Source organism: Dama dama, chromosome 20 (assembly GCF_033118175.1).
Source record: "Dama dama isolate Ldn47 chromosome 20, ASM3311817v1, whole genome shotgun sequence".
NCBI lineage: Eukaryota > Metazoa > Chordata > Mammalia > Artiodactyla > Cervidae > Dama > Dama dama.
The window spans coordinates 76,123,786-76,149,041 of NC_083700.1; the positions used below are offsets into that span (position 1 = coordinate 76,123,786).

The window sequence follows — 25,256 nt, forward strand, 5'->3', positions numbered from 1 at the left end:
TTTGTAAAGTGCAGGCAGCCCACAAGAGCTTCTAGTTTTAGCTTGCAGTCCTGTGGGACTACAATAATTGTTATGAAATCATTAATTCTACCTCAGCAGTTTCAACTGTCAGGTACATATAACAAAAATTGCAGTTAATGAATGCTGCTCAATTTATTAAGTGCAAGATGAAAACCAGTATTCTTTTATATGCAGCGCTGAGAATAGTAACATTGATCATTTGTGTATACCATATTGGATAGTCTACCGTCACTTATTGGTCAGGGTATATAACCATATTTTTTTTTAAAAAGCTCTTCATCAAAAAACAATGGAGGGAATTCTAACTCTCTAATGAAAGCATAATTAAAATAATTAGTACCCAAAGTAATATGTAATAAGAATCTATGTCTATGAAAAAACAATCCAGGAGAACCAAGATTTCATCTCTCCTTTGGATAAACAAGATTCTTTCTAGTGCCATATTCTCTCCCCTAATTCTTACAAGAGTATGAAAAAGTCTGCAAACTTCCAATTGTTTGAAATATTAGTGTTGTGTCTTTCTCTAATGTTTGGGCAGTGAAACTTGTGTACATAGATACCTTATATCTTGATTTAAAGAGTATGAACTAGAATTTGTTTTCAATCATTCAAAGTAAACTGTGTAGACATTTGCAAGAGCAAAGAGAGAAGAATTTCTGAAAACGAAAGATGCAAAGGCATCATTTTTAGGATCCCAAAGGCATCTGCTTCCAATCAGTACGCTTTGGCCCGTCAGTTGTCCAATGTGGACGATCACAATTATCTTATATCGTGGGATCATCAAGTCCTTTACCTGGGCTTTAATAACCTAGAAATTAAAAGGAAAAACAAAAGGTCCTCACTTAGTCACATTGAAGTTTAAAAGTCTTAATTTTTCTCATAAATATAGTGGATTTAATTGAAGAAAATGGCACAATACCTTGTGGATCCTTTCAGTAATTGCTATAGAAAGGTAGCTATAATTTCCTTCAAGGACAAGAGAGGACACATAGGGACAAAATGATAGCCCCAGCAAGAAATCTACCTTTTCTAAGGCACATGGCAAAATAATAATCCAGAGAACAGAGCTTTCAATGCATTTATTGTGTTCTTGGAAAATCTATGTTGAAATGGCTTCCCTTCAAAGAATGTTGGCATTACAATTATACCATCTTGTTCATGTCTAATTAAGGGACTATACATCTGAAGTCTCCTGTAATATGACTAATTGTGAATGCTTATTAGATACATTATAATGAAAAAGAAAGAAAATTTTATGGAGTGCCAGCACTTTAGTTGATAAAAATAGAAATGTTTTTAAAGGCCCCAATGTTTTTATTTGATGGCATGCAAAGAAGGTGCTTTGGAGAAGGGATAGGCTACCCACTCCAGTGTTCTTGGGCTTCCCTTGTGGTTCAGCTGGTAAAGAATCCACCTGCAATGCGGGAGACCTGGGTTCGATCCCTGGATTGGGAAAATCCCCTGGAGAAGGGAAAGGCTACCCACTCCAGTATTCTGGCCTGGAGAATTATATGGACGCGTCCATGGGGTCGCAGAGTCGGACATGACTGAGCGACTTTCACTTCACTTCAAAGAAGGTGCTTTGGGAAAGAGAAAGTGATCATTAAAATATTGTATCTTTTATAATAACATTTTTAAAATAAATGGGGCAGTTTTATACATTTTTAAAACAGAATACATGCAAGTGATGCACATAATAATTGTTTTAGACAAAGGCTTTTTACACACACAGACACCCATGGAATATGACCTAATAAATATTTTCATAAGATAAAAATAAACAGTTTTACTGCTACTGCAAATTAATTGCTTTCATTAAAATAGGTGGGTTGTGCTTTCAGGAAATATTCTAGTCATAGTTAACACTTTAGGAAATCACACATATACCTCAGAAATTGTTTTAGTCATCTGTCTACAGAGTTCCGGTTCATACTGTTCTTCTTGTAGGTAGGTAGTTAACACATCTTTCAGAATATGATTGACAATGAACACAGGAAACTGTTTGGTAGGGCCTGAAAATACAGAGAAAATTTCTTTCAAAGACGTAATTTCAAATCATATCTGCCCATGCCATAGCTTAATCAAAAGAATATCAAAACATGGAGACATTTAATCTTCTGGGTTGCCTCTATTGAAGGAAAGAAAGTGGTCCCAATAAGATTTCCAGTCAAATTCTCTGGTAGAGGACAAGAAGACGGGATTCATCTGTTTACCAGATACCTCAAGAGTGTGTTCAGTACCATGGAGTCTGACATTGAATGTATCCTCCTTCCCAGTTCCCACTGTCTGCATGCTCAATTGCTCAGTTGTGTCTGACCCTTTGGGAGTCTATGGACTGTAGCCCTTCATTAAAGGGCTCCTCTGTCCAAGGGATTTCCCAGGCAAGAATACTGGAGTGGGTTGCCATTTCCTACTCCAGCGTATCTTCCTGATCCAGGGATCTAACCCCTATCTCTTGTGTCTCCTGCATTGGCAAGCAGATTCTTTACCACTGTGCCACCTGGGAAGCCTCCACCAGTTCCCAAGGCTAATAACTTATTTCAGTGTCTTAACATCTTTCTAACCGACCCCCAGCTCTTAAGTTCCCTACCTCCAATCTCTCTGTAACACTACAACTGGAGTTGTAACACCCAGATGTTACCACTGTGTTTTCCTTGGCAAAGTCTAGAGTTCAGCTCCTATCCATCCTATAGCTTCTTCTTCAACCACCACAGGCCTTCACATGACTGCTGCTCCAGCTTCATGGAGTTTATCTGTTCTTCAAGAGTGCTTGTGTCCAGTTGCTCCTCTTTCAAAATGCAACACTCTTCCCCATCCTGTTCATTCGAGAAATACCCACTCATGTTTCAAGGCCAGCTCAAACATCTTCTCCAGTTAGCCTTCCTCCTCTCCTCAGGTAAAAATTACCTCTCTCTTCTCTATATTCCCAATGCTCTGGGTCTCCACTGCTATTGTGGCTCCTAATTCAGCTGATAATTGCCAAGGCTTACCTTACCTTTCTTCTCTGAACTGGTAAACAAGATTATGTTTTTATCTTCCTCAAGGTCTAACACAATGCTAAAGTCAGAAAAAAATGTTCAAGGTCTGATTTCTGAATTTAAATAGAATTAAACATTTTCTAGATAATAGCCATAGTACAAATAATAGCTACTCTTATTGAGCATTTTCTACACGCCAGCCACTGTGATAGTGTGTGTATTAGTTGCACAGTCACGTGCGACTCTTTGTGACCCCATGAAGCCCTTTTTCCATGGGATTTCCCAGGCAAGAATACTGGAGGAGGTTGCCATTTCCTTCTCCAGAGGATCTTCCCAACCCCAGGGGTTGAACCCAGGTCTCCTGCATTGGAGATTCTTTACTGTGTGAGACACCAGGAAAGCCCCTCAGTGACAAGTGCTTTATTACCTTATATGTATAATCTTCCAATAAATCTCTGGGGGTAAATCTTATTGTTACCTCCATTTCACAGAGGGGAGAACAGAGGTTTAAATATATTGACTAACTTACCTAGAATCACACAGTGTCAGGGTTGGGATGTACCTTCCTGGTTTATCTGACTTGAGAGCTTAACTTCTTAACTACATTTAGTCCACTTTCAGAGCAACAGCTTAAGCTGCATCTTATCCTGCACCCCAGGAATCTTACTTGCACCCCTCAGGAATATTAACCTTATCACTAACCTCTGTCATTGAATAACATGTTCATGTGCCCAGGGCCCGGTATACAGAGGCTTGATCATTATTTGCTGAGTTGATATGGATGAAGAATTCTACCCAATTCTATTTTCAATAGTCATCAGTACCTTTTAAGTGTTTATTTTCAATGACTGTATCAGTCAGGGTCTAAGGAAATATATCGCACATTAAAGTTAGGACAATTCCTAGAGGATTTAATAAACAGACTCCTTAGGGAGGTGTGACCAGGATGCAGGGAATCTTGAAGGAATGTGCCAGCCCCCTCAGCTGGTGAAAAAGAAGGTGTTACTTTCATCCCAACCTGAGGAGAGATCCCAGAAGAGCTGTGTGGAAAGGGCTCCCTCCATGCAGCCTCCATCCTTCTGCTGATGGATGCAAAGAGCACAAGGTGAGACCCTAGGTGGGGTTCACACTCCTCTCTTCTTCTGACTTCCCACCGATGTTTCCCAGTGGCTAAATTAACCAGAAGGTGACACCCTGCACCTAGAATTCAGTTAGGTCAACCTCCTGGGGCTCAATTTATAGTATTTTTATTGTGATGCTTATATAGGAATTGTTCAATTAAATTTAAATCAGCCTGGGAAATGAATCCATGAATCCGGACAAGTAAAATAAAGACATCGGAGACAATGAGTATGATAATTAACCCAAATATTTAGTCAGCAGGAACCTCTCCCCGCTACAGGAGAGAGACTGGCAGTTATAAACCCGTGAAAGGCTGGTCCTGATTGCTCTTGCTTTGTGGGATCAGAGATGGAGCACCAGCCCCCCTAGGCCAAACACCTACTGTGTCATTGTCCTGTGGATCTTTTAGAAGGTTTCCATTTGCTTATGATAGTGAGATGAGGCTAAATGTGAGGGTGGTTTCTCTGTTTCTGTTTGAAAAATTTAAAAAATGTTTCTACCAGGTTGGACTAAATTAAACAGATTATATCTTTTGGATTGGTACCTCTCCTTTTCATTCCCTCCTGCCAAGCATTCATATCACATTTACCGAAGCTTGACCTGTATCACCTATGGGGAGCACTGGTCCTTTCAGAAAATAGTAAATTCCTTCAGTGCATGTACTTGTCCAGCTGGTACACCTCCCTGTCCTTTGGGAACAGTGTCTCCCAAATGGAATGGACTGGTCCTCTTCCCACCCTAACCATGTGGTTCTTTAGGATCATCATCTCTTCTGAGTCCAAGTCCAGGTCATGGTTGATTGGCGCTGGGTGGACTTGCCCCAAGCTAGGCCAATTAGAATCCTTTCTCGGAACTTTTATATTAAACTAGAACTAGGTAAAAAAAAAGTTGTCAGTCTCTTTTTGGAGTCAAAAGTTAAGACACGTGACTCTCAGGAACTGTTTCTCACAGTGAGAAGGAAGCCACGCCACAGTGAGAGAGGGAGCCACACACAGTTCAGGGCTAGAAAGATGGAGTCCTGGCCGCACCCGCTCCCAGTTTCCAATAGCTCCTGCTGTCCAGCTGCACCAATGCCCTTTCTGCACTTACCTTAGATTTTAAAAAAATCTCATTAACCAGATTCAATTCCGAAAAAAGTTTAAATAGTAAACTTTTCTTCTCTCACTTCTTTGTGACCGAAGCCCTATACAGCAGAATCATCCATTGTCTTACTTAAGCTTGGCTGCTGAGATGCAAAGAGAGTCAATAATCAGTATTTGACTTCCAAAATGGGCTTCCCTGGTGGCTCAGATGGTCAAGAATCTGCCTGCAATGTGGAAGACCTGTGTTCGATCCCTGGGCTGGGAAGCTCCCCTGGAGAGGGGCATGGCAACCCATTCCAGTATTCTTGCCTGGAGAATTCCACGGACAGAGGAGCCTGGCGGGCTACAGTCCATGGGGTCCCAAAGAATTGGACACGACTGAGTGACTTTCACTCACTCACTGACTTCCAAAACAAGCTCCCAAAACTTTCAGAGTCAACTAATGCAAAGGCCTAAACCTTTTTTCTTTTCTAGAGCAATTTTTTTTTTCTAATTTAGGAGGAAAAAATGCTTTTAGAAATCAAATTGCAAAGATCTGAAGAAGGATCAGGATGGAGAAAAGAAAGGAAAACTTATCTGTAAAAACAGATTTAAGAGAGAATAGATAAAAATTTGATTAGTTAACATATCTGTGTCTTAGCTTCCCAAACTGGGATAGTGATGAGAATCACCACCTACTCAGAACAGTGAGTCTGCCACACAAAAAAACTACTCATTGGATCTTTTTTATAGTGTTGCTGTTGTTATTGTTCCTTCTTCATTGCAAGCAGACAGAAGGCAGCAGGATGGACGATGGTGTAAGGCGGGAGATGGTTTAGGTCTCCATAGGCGGGAAGGACCCTATATGGTGCAGCAAAGTCAGCACTGAGAGACTGGCAGGCTCTCTGTCCAACAAAACATCTGGTGACAGGGCCTGATCATCTCATGGGAGTTGAGCTCAAATGTCTTTCTCTCGCCATCTCTCGGTTCTATTTTTCACTATATTGGCTGCATTCTCAGATGCCCTGTCTTGATGTGTCAGCAAGGATGGCCATCTACAGCCCTGTGTGATGTGGGGATTACAGTCAGTGAATTGGTACCTCTATAGTCACTGCTCCAGAAAAAGTCCTGTGGAGGACTCATTCCATACTCAAGAGGAAGTTATATTGGATGTCATGGAAGGCTTTTCTTCTTAGTGACTGAAGGTGATGTTCTTTAGTCAGAGGCAATAACATGCTGAATGGGAAGCAGTTTAAATACAATACTCTATTTAATTCTCATAGTATCCCTAACCAAGTGTGACCTATGATCCCTACTTACGGAGGAAGAAACTGAGGTTCATGGATGCTGAATACCTTGCTCAAACATTATTTATTTAGGAATGGGCAAAACGAGTATTCAGACTCATGTACATCAGCCCCTGCAGTCAGTATTTTCTGCTGTACTCATGTTTCAGTAATCAGTTAATGGGAAGAGATGAGGGGCTTTTAATTGTAAGAAATATATTCTCATTCTTCCCTTTCCTTTTTTCTTTAATTATACTCATGTTTAATCTCATTTTTGGTGGCTATAGTTACTCAGATAAAGGGAGAACAACCATACTAAACATTTAAGATATGTTTAAATGATGCTCATATTATTGGGTAGAATGTGAAAAATTAAACACAGTAATACTGGTGACTGAAATTTCTCTTACTCTTCTAGTCAGTATTTACTGTCTTGCCAAAGGCCCACAGAGTACCTTTCAGACGCAAAATAAACCCAGAAACAAGTAGAAGTGGAAATACATATTTGATTATTAACAAAATAGCTACCTGGAACCTTATAAAATGGATTGTCAAGTACAAAAGACTAATCATAGAAGAATAATTTGCACAACTTTTTGAAAGGAAATATGGAAACTATTTTTTTCTATACTAAGGTATTTTAAAAATTATTTTTCTAACTTGGTTCAGCACTCAGAACTGATAAGACAATTTAGCTTATTTGAGGAAATAAGTTATGAAAGCACATATTTTTGAAGAAATGCGGGGCTTCGTGTTTCAAATGCTGTATCTTGTTGAAATCAGATTCAAATCCTTCTAGCATGCAGAGCTAGAAGGCACTGAATGGTGAAGATCTTTTAGTTACAAGAAAACTTGACCCATACTGACATCCAATATAACTTGCCTAAATAAAAAGTCTACGAGTACACAGGGTATTTAGGACTTTGGTCTCAGGCTTTGTGTGGGGGCAAGATGGCAAAAGCTGCCATAGAGCTTACAACCTTTCAGGTTTCAGAGGCTGATCCACTTCTTTAATAGCCCAAACAATATTCTCTGAATTGACTCTCAAAGGCTTTTGCCCGGAGCCAACACATGAGATCCCACCCATGACAAGGTCATGAGGAGAAAACCTGACAGGCAAGGCGGATCAGATTTTCAGGGATTCCGAAAAGCTGCCCCCAGCGCTCACCTTAAAGATGATATCTGTCTTTCTGATGCTTGCTTCAATAGACTACTCCCTAATTTCTGTGGCACAGGCAGAAGGCCTTCCCTGATCTCTTTCCAAATAAGAATCAATTTAGAACTTTAATCAATAAGTTTCCCGGGTGGTGGTATTTTATTAGATTATCCAGGGTGAAAGGAGTGTTTCAATTTAAACTCCTTTGCTGGCATTCTAGTTTGTTTAGCAAATGCGTCTATACCCTTAGTACTAATATGCATGACTGCTTATAATACCCTAATCATAAAACAGCATAAAGAACCTGATCATATAAAGACCCTAATAGACATAGAGCCCTTCGGGGAGTGAGGAAGCCCTATTAGAAAACACAAAAAAAATTATTCTAAAAGTGGTTATTGGGTTAACATTTGCTTGCTGTGTTTTTGCTCTTAATGTGCTAAGGTTGTGCAGTGGAAACCATTGTTAATATAGTTAAAGATCTAGAAAAATAAGAGCTTAGCCCTAGTGTGGTAACAATGAGATGGTTGTTAATTGTCAGCCAGGAGTGCTAGGCAGAGGCTGCCTCACTGAAGCCGCAGAGCCTGTGTGGGGTAAACCTCTTAGATAAATTCAACTGACAACTTCTGCAGAAGAATTGACTTTTATGTTAACAAGGTTATACTTCTACTATGTTGTGACATGCTGTACTGTTGCCCTATGAGACTGTGACTTTTCTGTTAAGATCACCACAGAAACAAAAAATAGGTTTACATTCACCTGACTTGCATAAAATGTTAATAGGCCCCAAGGCCAGAAGAAAATGTACAAGACCCTCATAAACAAAGAAGTATGCAGAAAACACCCTGGTTTCATGAAGGACAAGCTGATGTAATGTTAAACTATCTTCCCCTTAGAAATGTACTAACTTAGGGTATAAAAGCTACGGTAAAAAATAAAGCAAGGCCAGACTATGCTGCACACCCCCAGTCTGGTCTCTCTCTCTCTCTTTCTCTCTCTCTTCATCTCTCTCTCTCTCTTTTTCTCTCTCTCTCTCTCTCGCTGATGCTGTTCATCCTGAGGGTACCCCTGGATCCTGCTGGGGCTGGACCCTGGCAGGCTTTGATGACCTTGACTAAATCCCCAGGTCAGTCACTGTTACATCTCCGAGGCCAGGGTCAGCTTCAGCAGGATGCTGTGGACCAAAAGTGATAATAATGGCAGTGGTGGTGCTTCCCCAAAGGAAACTGGGTAAGGTTATCAGATGGAGTATAACGGTATATTGAATGGCAGGATATTATCTGTCTACCATAGGCACTGTGAAAATACCAGTGGATAGGCTAATTATGGAGCTTTACAATGCATGTCATCTTGGGGATAACCATAGAAAACTGCCTAGAAGGTCTAATGGGATGTGTTGATGGTCTGTAATTTTCTTGAGGTTAACCGGCCACAGATTAAGTCACTCTGGCCCATTGCGTCTTCCTTGGGTTATTGGTAAGTCTCTGTGGAATTTCTACACAGCAATAATTATATGTAGATCCAGATAATAGTGGGCAGGTATACATTTGGAGCAAACAAGTAGTTCTGTGAGAAAACATGAGGGGGAATGATAGTCACTGTGGATTCCACCTGGCGTTCAGGGGCAGGTGCAAGGATTTTTGTTTTCAAAGACCCAAAATCTCTTTGGGAAAAGATAAGCATCTCTGTCAACAGGGGACCAGGAATCATTTGCTTTTGCCTTGAAGGCTTTTTTCTCCATCCATTAACCATCTTGGTTGGTTTTGTTCAATAAAATCTTAATGTCTATCTGTTTCATTTAACTCAAGTAGATACAAAAAACTCCACAAGATAACCTTGAGATACCCCAATGAACTTCTTAATTCAGTACCACACACTACACCTCAGTTGCAGCCAATGAATTGCTTGGTATTTAGAAAATACTGATTAAAAAAAAAAAGTAAACAATAGGTACTGGCCCCATTTTGCAGAGGAAGAAATTAAAGCAATATCAAATTACCCAATTAATTAAGATCCCTTATATTGCGGTAGTATTGAAGATGATGCCAGTTGTCAGATATTATTTTGAATAAATATCACTCATGAAATTAGAAGTTTTAAATAGGAAGGAGTGATAAAATAACACACCCAGTTGGTAAGTGTTTTCCATGTGAACTGTGAAGCGAGAGGCATCTTCAGGCTGGCAAGGTTCATCCATATAAGACACTGTACTCATAGAGCTAAAAGCAAGGAGAAAGCAAATTTTAACAGTTACGGTAACAATGGTAACAAAACACAATGTTGCTTTTAGCAAAAAAGTTACAGAAGTTTTTCTCTAAAAAGAAATTTCAAGCAAGTCCCATGTAGATATATCCCGGTAAAATATTTAAAGTCTAAAACATTTTAGAGATGGAAATATTACTGGAGTAGAGAAGTTACTTGGAGCAAGTCTCAGTATAGTGATAGAAACCCAGTTCAGTGCCTGGGGCCTTTGATTATCATGAAAGTATTCATGGATTGTTCCATTCGCAGGGTAACAGAGTTTGTACAGTGGGCCCTCCACATCTGTGGATTCTAGAGTCATGGATTTTGTTTGCTTAAATCCATGGACATGGAACCTGTGGATACGGAGGACCAGCTGTATTTCACCACTTTATATAAAGGACTTGGGCTTCCCTGGTGACTCAGTGGTAAAGAACCTGCCTACTAATGCAGGAGATACAGGTTTGATGCCTGGGTCAGGAAGATCTTCTGGAGCAGGAAACGGCAACCCACTCCAGTATACTTGCCTGGAAAATCCCATGGACAGAGTGGCCTGGTGGGTTACAGTCCATGGGGTTGCAAAAGAGTTGGATATGACTTAGTGACTAAACAACAACAACAACAAGAATAAGAAACTTGAGCATCCACAGATTTTGATATCCATGGGGGCTTCTGGAACCAATGTTCAGTAGATACCGAGGGATGCCTGTACGTGTTTTGAAAGCTATTGGCAGTGTATATGCTTCACGTTACTCTCTCCATATACACTTTGTTGTTGTGCAGTCACCCAGTTGTGTCTGACTTTTTGCGACCCCATGGACTGCAGCATGCCAGGCCTCTCTGTCCCTCACCATCTCCCAAAGTTCGCCCAAGTTCATGTTCATTGCATTGGTGATGCCATCTGGCCATCTCATCCTCTGACACCCTCTTCTCCTGCCCTCAATATTCTTCATATATACTACTGTATGTAAAGTAGATAGACCGTGGAAATTTGCTATATAACTCAGGGAACTCAAATTGGGGCTCAGTAACAACCTAGAGGGGTGGGAAAGGGTGGGAGGTGGGAGGAAGGCTAAAGGAGGGGACATATGTACACCTATGGCTAATTTATGTTGATATATGGCAGAAATCAAACCAATACTGTAAAGCAAATTATCCTTCAATTAAAAATAAACACATTTAAAAAAAAAGGAGACTGTCTCAACAAAAAAAACAAGCAAAGAACTATTGGCAATTACCTCTACGACAGATGCAAAGGCTTTCCTCAAAGTGGACAAAACTCACAAAGGGACTGGGGATTATATAAGGAAGCTTAAAATGTTGGGAAACAAGTTCTCTGCATACATGGGTGATTATTAGGAGTTTATTATTAAACGTACCTCACAAAATCCCTTTAGCGGAAGAAAGAAAACGGAGAAACCCCTCTATATGATGAGAGAAACCGCAATTCACCCAAACTATCATAATCAATAAGCATCAATCACCCTATTCAACATTAAGAAAGGGTTTTGTCTTGGTTACCAAGGCAATATAAGCTTATCCAGGTGCTGAACAGGAGACCCAAGTGAAGAGGAACTCCTAAAGTCCCTATAGCACTGCTTAATCAGAGGAAGCTCAGCTGTCACTAATGGCAGTCTCAGATCTCGACCCCAATTCTCTCCACCTGTGAAAATGGAGGTTAAACAGATGTCATTTCAAAGGAGATGATATAATAGTGTGTGTGTGTGTGTGTGTGTGTGCACATGTGTGTGTGTGCGTGTGCGTGTGTGCTTTCAGAATGACTACTTTTCTAAGAGGCTACACTTTTGCTTTAATTATGAGAATAAGGTATTTGTTCTTAATCTTTGGGGATTTTTTTTCTCTCTGCAAGGAGTTTTAAATACTTAATTCTGAGCTGTTGGGAATTAGTGAGCTTCTTGCAAATTGCTATTTTAAGAAAACCACGGACATTATATTTTAAGAATCCTTTAATACAATACAATTTACACAATAAATTAAGGTTTACCCATCCAGTCCAAGAAAGTGATCTAAGACATTATTATGGCCGCTTTTCCATGAGGGATTTCTGGATTAGGGTTAGTCTTCATTCTTGTAACACCTGCTTTCCTCAATTTTCTGCTGCCCTTTGAAGTAGCAACCAACCTGTTTAGCCACACTGGCTGCAGGTGTTGCGGGCAGCACCGAAGATGATAGCTTCTGCTTAGAAAACCCAATGTTGCATAAGCCCCTTGATTCTAAGATAAGCCAGGCTGCCCCAATATTGTATATGCTACTTTTTATTTTCCAAAACATTTCCCATCAATTATCTCATTTTAACTTTAAAATATTCACTTTAAGTAAGTTAGAAAGTCATTTTTCTGCCCATTTCAGTGATAAAGAGAACTAGACAAAGGGCTTAATGTCATACATGTATATAGGAAAGGCAGACTTGGATTTCACATATCCTACTTACCTCTCAGTGACAAAGTTTCACATATGATCATATCTGATAGAATGGAAATAGGGGCAATGACTTCCTGAAATAATTAATTGCTGCCATTAAAATTTGCCTTGCACAAACATATAAAGACCCTATTTTTTCTCTACAAAACACCATATTAAAAACTCACAGAAGAAGTTATGGGTAAAAATTCTGAGAAAATTAATTCAACTAATTCAAATAGCAGGGGCCTGTTTATAACTGGTGTATAGATAGGATGGCAAGAGCTCAGGAGCTATCCTGGCTCTTGGGATGACCTTATGGATAATGGATCAAAAGCTAGAAAACTAGGTTCCTGAACTATTCCTTCCAGACGTTTTTTTTAATGCAAGATAAAATATATTTCTATTTTGTTAAAGTCAATGTTTTTTGTTTTTTATAAAAATATTATAAAAACATTAGATATAACTGATACAGAGTTTGGAAGTAGGATGTCATAATTAACACTGCACAAAACTTGGAGTTAATTTTGTGAAAGAGATGGGGCTTTCAGGAATGAGATTTCAAATATTTTGCTGAAAACCTGGCTTCCTTTATCATGCAGAAGGAAGATATTTGTTAGTCTATTGATTTCTGTACACTGGAAAGCTGACCAAAAATCAGCCAAGATAATAACTTCAAGGAAAGTTATAGGAAAATTTTACTTTAAAAAAAATCCTATTCATGTTATCTTTTGAAACTGACACCTGAGAGGTCTCACATTAGAAGGAGATCGTTTGGGAAAAGGAAAAGAGAAAAGAGAACAATATGCTGAACAGAAAAAATACGATACCTATTGCTTGAAAAAGACAAAAAGAAGACATAAAATATTAAAGATACTTGCAGTTATCAATGTCAGTTCAGAACATTGACTCAGAAAAAGTTGTACCTATTTCCTGTTGATAAACAGCTTTATTCAAGACCTTTGAAAATTTTTAAGATAAAAATGTGAGATGCTTCAAAGAGCAAATTTGTCATTATAATTACCGGTACTATATACACAGCACAACAAATTTACTGTGTATATTTCACAGTGTTACAAGTGGATGAATTTCAGTTGTCTATGACCAGGCCTTCCCTAGTTTATAATAATAATCTTTTTAGATACATGATCTCACTGGGAATGGAATGCTGTAGTTGATTTTTTTTTAATTTGAAAAATACTTTTGCTGTCTATGTGTTTCATGAGTTTGTGGCATTTATGGAGGGAAAGGATTTGAACTGGCAAAATGTATCCAAGAGAGTTGTAAAGTTTTAGGAAGGAAGGTAGGTTTTAGGAAAATCAGGAAAACTGCAAGTCTGGAGTAAGCTGCTGGTAAAAACACTGAAAAAATCAACTAATGTTATTCCAAAGAAAAGAGTAACAATTTGTAATCAACGTAAATTTCAGTTAATACTTTGAATCACATATACTATCGCTCAAAAGAGACTTGGAATTAGCCTGGATGTGGAAACAGCAGCACGAAATTGGTCCACAGTAACAAAAGTAATCCTCCTATATTGTATACGTATGTGTGTGCTCAGTGGCTGAGTCATGTCTGACTCTTTATGATCCTATGGATTGTAGGCTCCTCTGTCCATGGGATTTTCCTGGCAAGAATACTGGAGCCAGTTGCCATTTCCTCCTCCAGAGGATCTGCCCTACCCAGGGGTTGAACACGCTTCACTTAAGTTTCCTGCACTGTAGGCAGATTTTTTACTACTGAGCCACCGGGAAGTCCATATTGTATATAACCCTCCTTATTGTAACTGATTGACACTGGAAACGTCCCATGCCAACCCAAGAGCCTGTGTTCTGATTATGCAGAAAAGAGCCCCACACAAAATAGCTAAGGAGTTAGAATGTTTATATTTTTCATGAAATTCAGTTTTCCTGAAGACATCTTACAAAGTTGCATGCTGACCATTCCTTGAATTAAACAGAATACAAGGCATGTCTTATTTTTATGATCGTTGGAGATAGAAAAATAATGTCAATTAAACCTCACTAGCTATAATACCATCTAATTATTATTAAGAATTCATTTCCAGCTGTTTCCACTGACATTATTAAATGTTTTGAAGCTGTAGTAAGATATAATATTTGAATAGATAGCTCAGCTTTGTAGCTATTAGTTTAGTAGTTTAAGAAGGTCAGACTATCATCTCTTTCTTCAATTTGTAACTGTGAAATGCTTCAAAGTACCATATTTTGAATGGTATCATAGCCTGAGCCTCTTTTTTTTTTTTTTAATCTGTTATTAAAGTCATGTGCTGCCTCCCAGTGGAGATATTTCAGAGTGCATAGAGAAAAAGAAGGCTTCAGGGTATAAACGTGTACATTTTTTTTTTCTTCATTCTTTCAACAGATATTCATTGCCTGCAATGTGGCAGGCAAAGTGAGAAGTACTGGTAAAATTAAAAAAAAAAAAAAGAGAGTCCCTGTGCTGGAGAAACAAGACGTAGAAAACAAAATATGCATTGAAACTCACTTGGGAACTTTCTACCTCAAACGTCTATTGATATTTTTATGAATGTTATGCTTAAGATCAAAAGCATGACAACTCTTTCCCCATCAGTGGAAGGTACAAGTTATCTGTTAAGGTGATTTAGCTGTGTGACTATTTAGTTTGTAGCAAGGTTGCCAGTACTTTGGCCACCTGATGCAAAGAGCCAACTCACTGGAGAAGACCCTGATGCTGGGAAAGATTGAAGGCAGGAGGAGAAGGGATGACAGAGGATGAGATGGTTGGATGGCATCACTGACTCAAAGGACATGAGTTTGAGCAAACTCAGGAAAATAATGAAGGGGAGGAAAGCCTGGCATGCTATAGTCCATGGGGTCGCAGAGTTGGACATGACTTAACGTCAGACTGAACAAAAACAAAGGTTGCCAGACTTTTATATAGTTTTGAGATATTTTATTCACATTATTGGTCCTATTTTTATAAGAGAAAGGCTATAATGGAAACAAAAGTCAAGAAATATTTTCAAAAATGAAAGAGGAGATAAAGTGCCATGGTATGTGTTCCTGAGGGATACATATTTTAAGAGGAGGGATGATTTTGAAGGACAAAGAATGAACCATGCAACCTGTGAAAATTCTAGCTCTGGAGTGATTGAAGATGATCCAGGAAAGGTGGCTGACAAAGTAGAACAATTTTGAGTGGGTGAATAGAAAGTCAGAGTTAGTGTCTGAAGCCCACTGATAAATCCCTTCATCCAAGAGAAGGTGAGGTTAAGGTCAAGAGCAGCTGATGAAACTTGTGATGCCGCTCCTGGATGAAAGCACAGTTCAAAGTGGCATTACCCTTGGCAATCATCAGAGAGGTGAGGCTGAGAGCATGGGTGCCATGGTTACCTCTGCAACGCCATGGAGATCATCAAGGCATGTCATCTAACCCAACAAATGTTCAACATAAATGATAATGTTCTTCTTTTTCTTTGTTAAATAGGTGAACAATGGAATGTTTCAGCAAGAAAGTAACATATACCTTGTTTTTAAAATTTGAACAATTTTTTTTCTCTAAATGTATCTTACATCTGCAAGATGAGAGGTCTTTGCCACTCAGGACTTAACACATACAGGGACCTGTGAACCTAACCTGTTTGTGTTTAGGAATTGGTGGTGGCGGTGGTGGTTTAGTCGCTAAGTCGTGTCCGACTCTTGCAACCCTATGGACTGTAGCCTGCTAGGCTCCTCTGTCCCTGGGATTCTCTAGGCAAGAATACTGGAGTGGATTGCCATTTCCTTCTCCAGGGGATCTTCCCGACCCAGGGATTTAACCCAGGTCTCCTGCATTGCAGGCAGATTCTTTACCAACTGAGTTATGAGGGAATAATAAAATAATTATTCATTCTACCATCAAAAAATATTTATTAAGCGATGGCTATGTGCCATGTACCATTCTAGGTCCTTGGGATGCAAAAACAAAAACATAAACAAAACAAATAACAATCAAACTAAGATCTCTACCCTATGGAACCTAGTGAGAAGAGGTGGAAAGAATGTAATAGAATACTAAACAAGTTGTTTAGTTGCTAAGTCATATCCTACTCTTTTGCAACCCCATGGACTATAGCCTCCCAGGCTCCTCTGTCTATGGGGTTTCCCAGGCAAGAATAGTGGAGGGGGTTGCATTTCCTTCTCCAGGGGATCTTCCTGACCCAGGGGTCAAACACATGTCTCCTGCATTGGCAGGCAGAGTCTTTACCACTGAGCCACCAGGGAAGCCCATATACTATGTTAGAAGGTGATAAATGCTACATGGAAAAGGAGATCTTTGGTAAGGGAGGTTGGAAGCGGATGGGAGAGAGGTGGTTGTGTTTTATTTTAAACAGAATGATCAAGATAATTCTCCCTGAGCCAAGGGTTGGAGGTGAGGAGCTGAGCCAGGTGGGTGTTGGAGGGAAGGGTGTGTCAGGGGGAGGGGAGAGCACGTGTATTTCTCAAGAAGTACATACAGGCCAGAGTAGCTGGCGAGGAGGGAGCAAGCAGGAGGGTGGAAGCATGGGGTTACCAGTGAGTCAGGTAGCTGAACCGTCGAGTTTTGTGGGCCATCTTAAAACCTTGGGTTTCACTCTGATAAAGTGGGAGCCTTTAGAGAGTTTTGAGCAGAGTAATAGCAAAATCTACTTTATATTTTACAATAACTCCAAACGCTCTGTTGAGAACAGGCTGTAGGCTGGCATGTGTAAACACAGGGATTCCAGTTAGAAAGCTTTTATGGTAATCTAGGCTAGAGGCGGCAGGGCCTGCTAGGAATGAAACTGTCTCTTCGAAATTCATAGGTTGAAGCCTTAACACCCCCATGTGAGTGTACTGGAGACAGGGCCTTTAAGGAGGTGATGAAGGTTAAATGAAGCCTTAAAAGTGAAGCCCTACACTGATAGAAACTGGGACCTTATATAAGAGGAAGATAGGGCAGGGTTCTCTCCTCCATGCAGACACAGTGAAAAGATGGCCATCTGTGAGTCAGGAAGCTGGCCCTCACCAGAACCAAACCCAGCTGGCGTGTTGATTTCAGACTTCCAGCCTCCAAGACTGTGGCTTACACAACAGAAGTCTGCTATCTCACAGTTCTGGGGGCTAGAAGTTTGAGAATAAGGTGTTGGCTGGATTGGTTCCTTCTGAGAGCCGTGAGAGAAGGATCTGTTCTAGGCCTCTCTCCTTAGATGGTGGATGGCTGTCTCCTCCCTGTAACTCTTTGTATCATTTCCTTCCAACTCTGTTTGTGTCTGAGTTGCCTTTTCTTATAAGGACACCAGACACATTGGATTAGAACCCACCCTAATGAACACATTTAAACTTAATTACCTCTTTAAAGACCCTGTTTCCAACTAAGATCACATTCCGAGGTTTGGAGACTGGGACTTCAACATATGAATTTGGCAGGAGTAGTGGGGTATACAATTTAGCCCACAACAAATACAAATACTTTCACAAGATCTCCAAGTTCTAGGGTCAGAGAATCAGAGAATATTTGCTCTGTTATCTGGGAATTGTGATACTCTGGCCAGTCACTCTACCACACAAAAACCTTAATTTCCTCAATATATAAGGAAAATAGGGAATTTATATCCCTATTTTTTTCTAAATAATGTTAGATTTTTTCTCTGAACGCCTGTATAAGCTTTTATTCCCACTAGCTGTGCCAACATTTGATAATAGTCTACCTTCTTGTATTTTGCCATTCAGATGGGTGCAATATGGTATCTTGTTTCAATTTGCATTTTTCTAATTCCAAGTGAATTTAAGCATCTCTTTACATTCTGCTTTGCCATTTTGGCTTTGCTTCTGTAAATTGCTATTTATCTCTTTTGATGATTTAAAACTTGTTTTCCTGTTGTTTTAAAATTGTTAATATGCATAAGTTTACAAATATATATATTTTACTGACCTATAAACTGTGTCTATTGTATTATTTGTTGAAGAGAAATGCTAAATTTTAATATAATTGTATTTATCTTTTTTTTTTTTTGCTTTACGGCTTTAGCTTTTCACTTTGGGAACTTATTTAAGAAATCTTTCCCTCCCAAAGAACACAAAGATATTCTATACTTTTTCCTACTAGCTTCATAGCTTTCCACATTTCAGACTTCCATCTAGAGTCTACAATTCAACTGGTGTAAGAATTCAGCTTCATTTTTTCCCCTTCATATAGTAGGCTAGCTTTCTCCCAAAACAATCTATTGAAAACCCATCATTTCTCCTTGTTCACATACTATGTTCTATATATTCATAGGTCTACTTCTAAAGTTTCTATGTGTTCCATTGGCCTATTTGTCTATTCTTACACCTGTTAGTTTATTCCTACATTTATTATTTTTACTTACTGCAGCTTTGTGGTATATCTTAATATCTGATAGAGTAAATTCCTCTTCTATGTTCTCTCTTCAAAGTTAACTTAGTTACTCAGAATTCTTTCCTTATTTATAAAATTTAGAAATAGTTTATCAAGTTTCTCAAAAAGTACAAATGGGTTTTGATTGAGATATATTGCATTTGTAAATTAATTTGAGAACTACTGATATGTTTTGGTGTTAAGCAGTTTCACCTATGAATTATTTCTGCAGTAATTCATGTCTTCCTTAATGGGAATGTCTTTACCTGGAATCACATTCCCAGGACAGTTTTCACAAAGATATCAATGCAGGGTTTTGCACAAAGATGTTCCACATGGGACTGTATACCTTGGCAGGGAGTGAAAGCCAATCTGGGTGTTCATCCCTAGGGAAATGTGTAAGAACATATGTAATGGAAATATTAAGGACTACTGTGCAGCATTAAGAAGCAAAGAGCTAGATATCCATAGTGACATGGGTAAATATGAAAAATAAAAATGTTGAATGAGGTATGAGATTGAGAAAATAAAATGAGATTTATAGCACAATACCATTCATGTCTTTGTTAAGTAGTTATTCTGTAATGTTTTATGAGAGTCAGTCCCAGGTGGTGCTAGTGGAAATGAACCCGCCTGCCAATGCAGGAGACAAAAAAGATGCAGGCTTGATTGCTGGGTCGGGAAGATCCCCTGGAGAAGCAAATGGCAACCCACTCCAGTGTTCTTGCCTGGAAAATCCCATGGACATAGGAGCCTAGGGGGGTTCAGTATATAGGGTCATAAAGAGGGGGACAAAACTGAAGTGAATTAGCACACAGCACTGGTGAAGTCACAAAAGGAGTCAGAGAACGGGTTCATGAAAATATAGTTTATTATGTTCACAGGTCCTAGACAGGAGAGACATGACCTGCCACACAAGACCATGTGGAAAAACACTACAGGATCAGTGAGCAGAAGACAGGATTGGGGTTCCCCAGGGAAAGGCAAAGTGGTGCAGGGGAAACAGTGCAGACCTGGCTAGTCTGAATAATTTCAGCAAGCTCTAAGCTATAGGAGAGGCCCCTCCTTGCCTGGTACTCGGCATTGGGATTATTGCATGGATGTGCGTGCTCAGTTCTGTCAACTCTTTGTGACTCCATGAAGTGTAGCCCGTGAGGCTCCTCTATCCATGGAATTCTCCAGACAAGAATACTGGAGTGGGCTGCCATTCCCTTCTTCAGGAGATCTTCCTGACCCAGGGATCAAACCTGTGTCTTCCGAATTGTGGACAGATTCTTCACCTGCTGAGCCATTGGGAAAGCCCCTACTGATTAGGAAAACTGCCTCCTGGGATGTGTGGGGGACCCTGGAGAAAGGGTCAGGCTCTAGACTGGTTAATCTGCATATCAAAGGCACACTCTCTGTTGATAACTTGACTATTTTTAATTATCGACTAGACTGGTAAGGGGTAGGGGAGTTGGGGTATGGATGTCTCATCTCTCCCTAGCCAGAAAAGCTTTCTAAGATGTCAAATGTCATAATACACAGAAAAATTTAAAAATATACAGTATAATATTTAAACACGTGTGGTCTTGTGGTATGGGGCTTCCCAGGTGGAGCTAGTGGTAAAGAATCTGCTTGTTAATACAGGAGACATGAGAGATGAGGATCTGATCCCTGGGTCAGGAAGATCCCCTGGAGGAGGGCAAGGCAACACACTGCAGTATTCTTGCCTGGAGAATCCCAAGGACTGAGGAGCCTGGAGGGTTACAGTCCACAGGGCCAAACAGAGTCAGACACAACTGAAATGACTTAATACTTAGCACTAGTCTTGTAGCATATTGAGTATTTTGCACATCAGAATGGGTGCCTTTTGGGAGATGAGAGTGGGACTGAAGATGAGGAAGAAGAGGGAAAATCAGGCAAACAAGAAACAAGGCATCCCACTCATGTTGGCGATGACAACGTGCTATGCAATGCCATATATTTTCAACTCAGCTCTGCTCCTGAGATAAGATAATAAATGAGATAAATGGGGATAACAAAAATATCTTCTTTCCTTAACCAACAGGATTTTTATGAGATTCATATGGATATTGTATGTGATGTATCTATTGAGCACAACATAATATTAGCTATTGTTGTTGATGTTTAGTCGCTAAGTCATGTCCAACTCTTCTGTGACCCCATGGACTGTGGCCCACCAGGCTCCTTTGTCCATGGAATTCCCAGGCAAGAATACTGGAGTGGGTTGCCATTCGCTTCTCCAGGGGATCTTCTGGACCCAGGGATCGAAGCCAGGTCTCCTGCATTGGCAGGTAGATTCTTTATTGTCTTGGCCATCAAACTGGAGCCACCATGGACGCCCAATATTAGCTATCATTGTAGTTTAATTTAAGAACATGGCCAACGCAGTTTCTCAAGCTTCTCTCTCTTTGGTGGGAAGCTGGGTCTCATCCATATCTTGTTGGGAGCTTTAGTTTGATTAAGATAGCAACTGAACTTATCAGAATGAAGAAACAGGCCAGGCAACATAATTTTTAACTGCACATAGTGACTCAAGCAGTATAGTTTGGAATCACAGAATAAATTCATCACATCTAAAATGGTTTGTTCATTGCCTTTCCCACCAGATTATTTCTGTGTGATTCACTAACTACTCATTGCTCAAAAACATTTATTTGAAATAAAGGAATGAATGAAATCTTTTCCATTTTTTTGCAGAAAAAATGACTACCAGATGACTTTCAGTTTAAGTGAAAAATGAGCTTCTCCAGAGAAGAATAACCCTACAATTAGTCATCTTTATACACCTAACATTTGGCACAGAGTTGAAGCTTAATAAACCTTAAATAAATGAATAAGTGGAAGAATATAGTGTGACAACTAATGTGTTAGATGCCACCAGTGGGTTCAAGCAGAGGGATGTGGGATCTATCAAAACTCTGGTTCATGACATCACGTAATTTTGGTTTGAGGCAAGAGACATACTCTTCAACCTTCAACCTTAGGCCTGACCTACCAGTTGAACTATTGGCCTCACAGATAAATATCACGTCACATGCTCCTGGGAAAGTAACTTAACCTCAGGCCTCTAAGTCCGTTTTATGGACACCAGAGTAGTACATCTGTTCAAGTACTCTTTGAAGGCCGCCAAAGCTTGCTTCCAAAAAGAAAGATGTCATTGTAAATACTCTTACCCATGGATGGGAAACAGAAGGTTCTGGTGAATGAGTAGAAGAGTTTCATGAATGCAAGTTACACATAGAGAACAAATTTTGAGAGAATGAGAATTTTTGACTATAAACAAAAGCCCATTTTACTACTTGTTAATTCTGTAGCTTTGGAACCTCAAACTCTCTAACCATTTGTTTCTTCATTTGTAAGAGGAAGATGATAATAGCATCTCTTTCATAGAAGAGCACCATGCGTACTTAGTACTTATATGCATACTTAGTACTTAGTGGTACTTACATGTATACTTAGTACTTAGCAGCAGCATACTTCAGCACATGCTCTATACTATTGAAATTAATCTATTCAAAAAACTGTTTTGCTATAACTTCCAAAGGAAAGGCATCTGCTTTTCCAAAAACCACTTCAAAACAATACTGCATTTGATAGTCACTAAGCATTCAGAGTTTTTCTATTAGTTGAAGACCTATTTCATAAAGTAGAATCACCCATATATCTGGTCCCCTGCAAGGATGAAGACCATGGAAAGTAAGAGGGAGTTAAGGTTGGGAGGCAGCCTCCTGAATGGCCTCTGCATTGCAGGAGTGCTTGGAAGCTATTCATTTGCTATTTAAGAAATAAAAAGCTCCATTAGAGGATCCAATGTGAATAATTTGTTTGAGAGTCCCAATTTCTAACCTTGAAATATATCCAAATAAAGATCACTGAAATGTTTTTGTTAGTAAAAATTTTTTCCTACTGTGTTGCTAAAACTCTCTTTGTGTTCTTGTTACCTTTTAATTTATATTTATACTTTATCAATAAAATAAGAAAAGTGAAAAAAAATAAGAAAAGTGAAAAGTGAAAGTATTAGCTGCTTAGTCGTGTCCAACTCTTTTCAACCCCATGGACTGTAGCCTGCCAGGCTCCTCTGTTCATGGGATTCTCCAGACAAAAATACGGGAGTGGGTAGCCATTCCCTTCTCCAGGGGATCTTCCCAACCCAGGGCTTGAACTTGCATCTCCTGCATTGCTGGCAGATTCTTTACCATGATCTTTAATTCTCCAAATTGGGCCATGTTCTGATTCTACATGACTTTCTAATTTGCTCTGAAGGGAAAGAAGTAAATGAAAATTATGCAAGTAGTGGTGGTAGTTTAGTTTTTGGATGAGAACAGTGTATTTTAAATCACAGCACCAGGGTATATATCAGATTATCATTATAACATTTTCTTCTAAAAAATTGAATTTAATCTAACAAGTATTTTAAAATAATTTTTAAAACTCTTATACAAATGTTAGAAATAGCAACCAAATTGACTTAGGATCAGAAGATCCTATAGAGGTTAATTATTCTCCCATCGTTACTTCTAATGTATACTGAGGTTGCTATTCCTTTGTATTTCCTATCTGTAAGAGAGAGAGATTGTATAATACTTGTAATTCACAAAATCCAGGGTTGAAAAGTGGAATTTTGAGTAAGTGCATTAGTACATTCTGAGAGCAGAACAATTTGGTTTCAGAATTTGAATGTGTCTCATCCAGTTCTTCTGGCTTTGTTCCACCAGATAGACCAGCTCCTGCTTTGCAATCATGGAAGTGAATATGCTACATCTTTCAATCCCGTGGAAACCCTTAAGAAGGAAAGTCTATTATATAAATTATTTGACCTCTGCATTGGATAATTTTTTCGGTTTTCTTCCCAATAGCAGTAATAAAAAAGATTCCATGAAAGTATTAAAAATTAATTCATCTTTTTTAGGAGAGCAAATGCAATATGTAAGCAAGAGACAAAAATGTATTTACTACCCTTTGACCCATTAATTATACTTTTGGGAAGAAAACAAGCAGAGACTTCTTATATAGTAACAAATTCAAAACATGGAAACAAACAAAAGGTTCAATAATTGGAAAATGGTTAGCTAACCCAGAATTATAGGTTGACAAAAATATTATGCAACCGTTTAAAAGGATATGGGCAAAGACTATAATAATACATTACAAAATTTGTTTAAAATAATGCTAAATGCATTGTATGTATATATAGAGAGATTATAAAAATGCAAAAATGATGTATTTATATAATATTGAGGAGTAGAATTCAGAAGACAATGGACGAAGTAGCTTGTCAAACTGCATATGACATTCTTTTCAGTAGATGACTTTTTGGGATAGTCTCTGAAATTATAAAAATGCTGCTGTGTCAACTTATCACTTAAATTTTCTTGCTCTTTTTCTTCTTTTTCTTGATGCATAACACAGTGATTCAATATTGCTATACATTTCAAAATTATCATCATGATATATCTAGTTACTATTCTGTCTTTTAAAAAATATGGCCATGTACTTGCACGTTTTTCTCCCTTTTTATGTCCCAAAGGAAATGCTTTTTTTCCCCCTCCTGATAAATATCATGAACCTTTTTATTCAATAATTGAGTTTGTTAACTGATACTCAGTTACTCACTCTTTGGCACGCCCATGAGGTTCCTTCCGCCGGAACTCATGACTACCTAGAGAAGACACACTGCCCCTCTTCTTCAGCAAATGAGCGGTTCTGTCTTTAGCAATGTCTGACATCATCATAATCTATGGAGGAAAACTTTTGTAAGATATTGAACAAAAGATCTGAAAATACTTTAGTATAACACGAGACTTATTCTAAATAAAGTACACAGATGCTTTTTTTAAACCATTTTTGAATAGGGAAGTGGGGTTTCCTTAAGAGTGATACTTACTGTATATTGTTGTTCTGGTCCGAATAACTGGAAAAATGATAACTGATAACTTTTACTTATGCAATAGCATATTTAATTCTCATAAGCAGATATTACACTGCAGCAAAAATACTTAACTGCAAAAGACATTAAAGTTACTGAGAAAAGAGAGCCATATGTACAAGAAAGATACTATCACACACCAGAAAAGAATATTTTTATTGCCCCCTTTCAAATTTAATCTCAATGAAACTTGAAATTAATATTTGTTGTTTAAAAATTAAGATGAACTGCTTCTCCAAAGGGTATTCCCCACAGCCAAGCAACAGTGATTTACTTTGTAAAGAGCAAACAGAAATTTTCACAAAGTAATTTATTGGAAAACCTACTTCTTTTCACTAATGCTTGTGAAAAAGCTGGTAGTAGGAATGGACTTCCCAGAACTTGGACTAGAATTCTACTGCCCTATTGTCTACATACACATAATCATAGACTGTGCTAAGCAATAAATTAGGACAGAAATAATCCCTACCTTCAAAAAGGTGGCAGTTGAAGTGGGTAGAGCTGACAAGAACACAACCGAGAGCCCCAGTGTAATCAGCGTCAGGGTAGACAGAGGCAAAGGGTACTGAAACTCCACAAACACAGCGGAGGTCCTGTGCGTTAGGAAGAGAGGCAGTGTGGGATGTGTGTGATTGTGAACCTGTGAGACTGTGTACACGGGTGTGAGCATCTCTGCGT

General features: G+C 39.0%; 1 protein-coding gene across 1 annotated transcript; it reads right to left on the minus strand.

The window, feature by feature from the left end:
* Nucleotides 1-561: 561 nt before the first annotated feature.
* DYNLT5 (dynein light chain Tctex-type family member 5) lies at nt 562-25,102 on the minus strand. Its single transcript, XM_061120007.1, has 5 exons — nt 25,048-25,102; nt 24,266-24,387; nt 9,752-9,843; nt 1,909-2,033; nt 562-829 (listed from the first exon to the last, which is right to left on the minus strand). Exons 2-5 carry the CDS (start codon nt 24,382-24,384, stop codon nt 626-628), a joined length of 540 nt encoding a protein of 179 aa, XP_060975990.1. The 5' UTR covers nt 24,385-24,387; nt 25,048-25,102; the 3' UTR covers nt 562-625.
* Between the last annotated feature and the right edge of the window lie 154 nt (nt 25,103-25,256).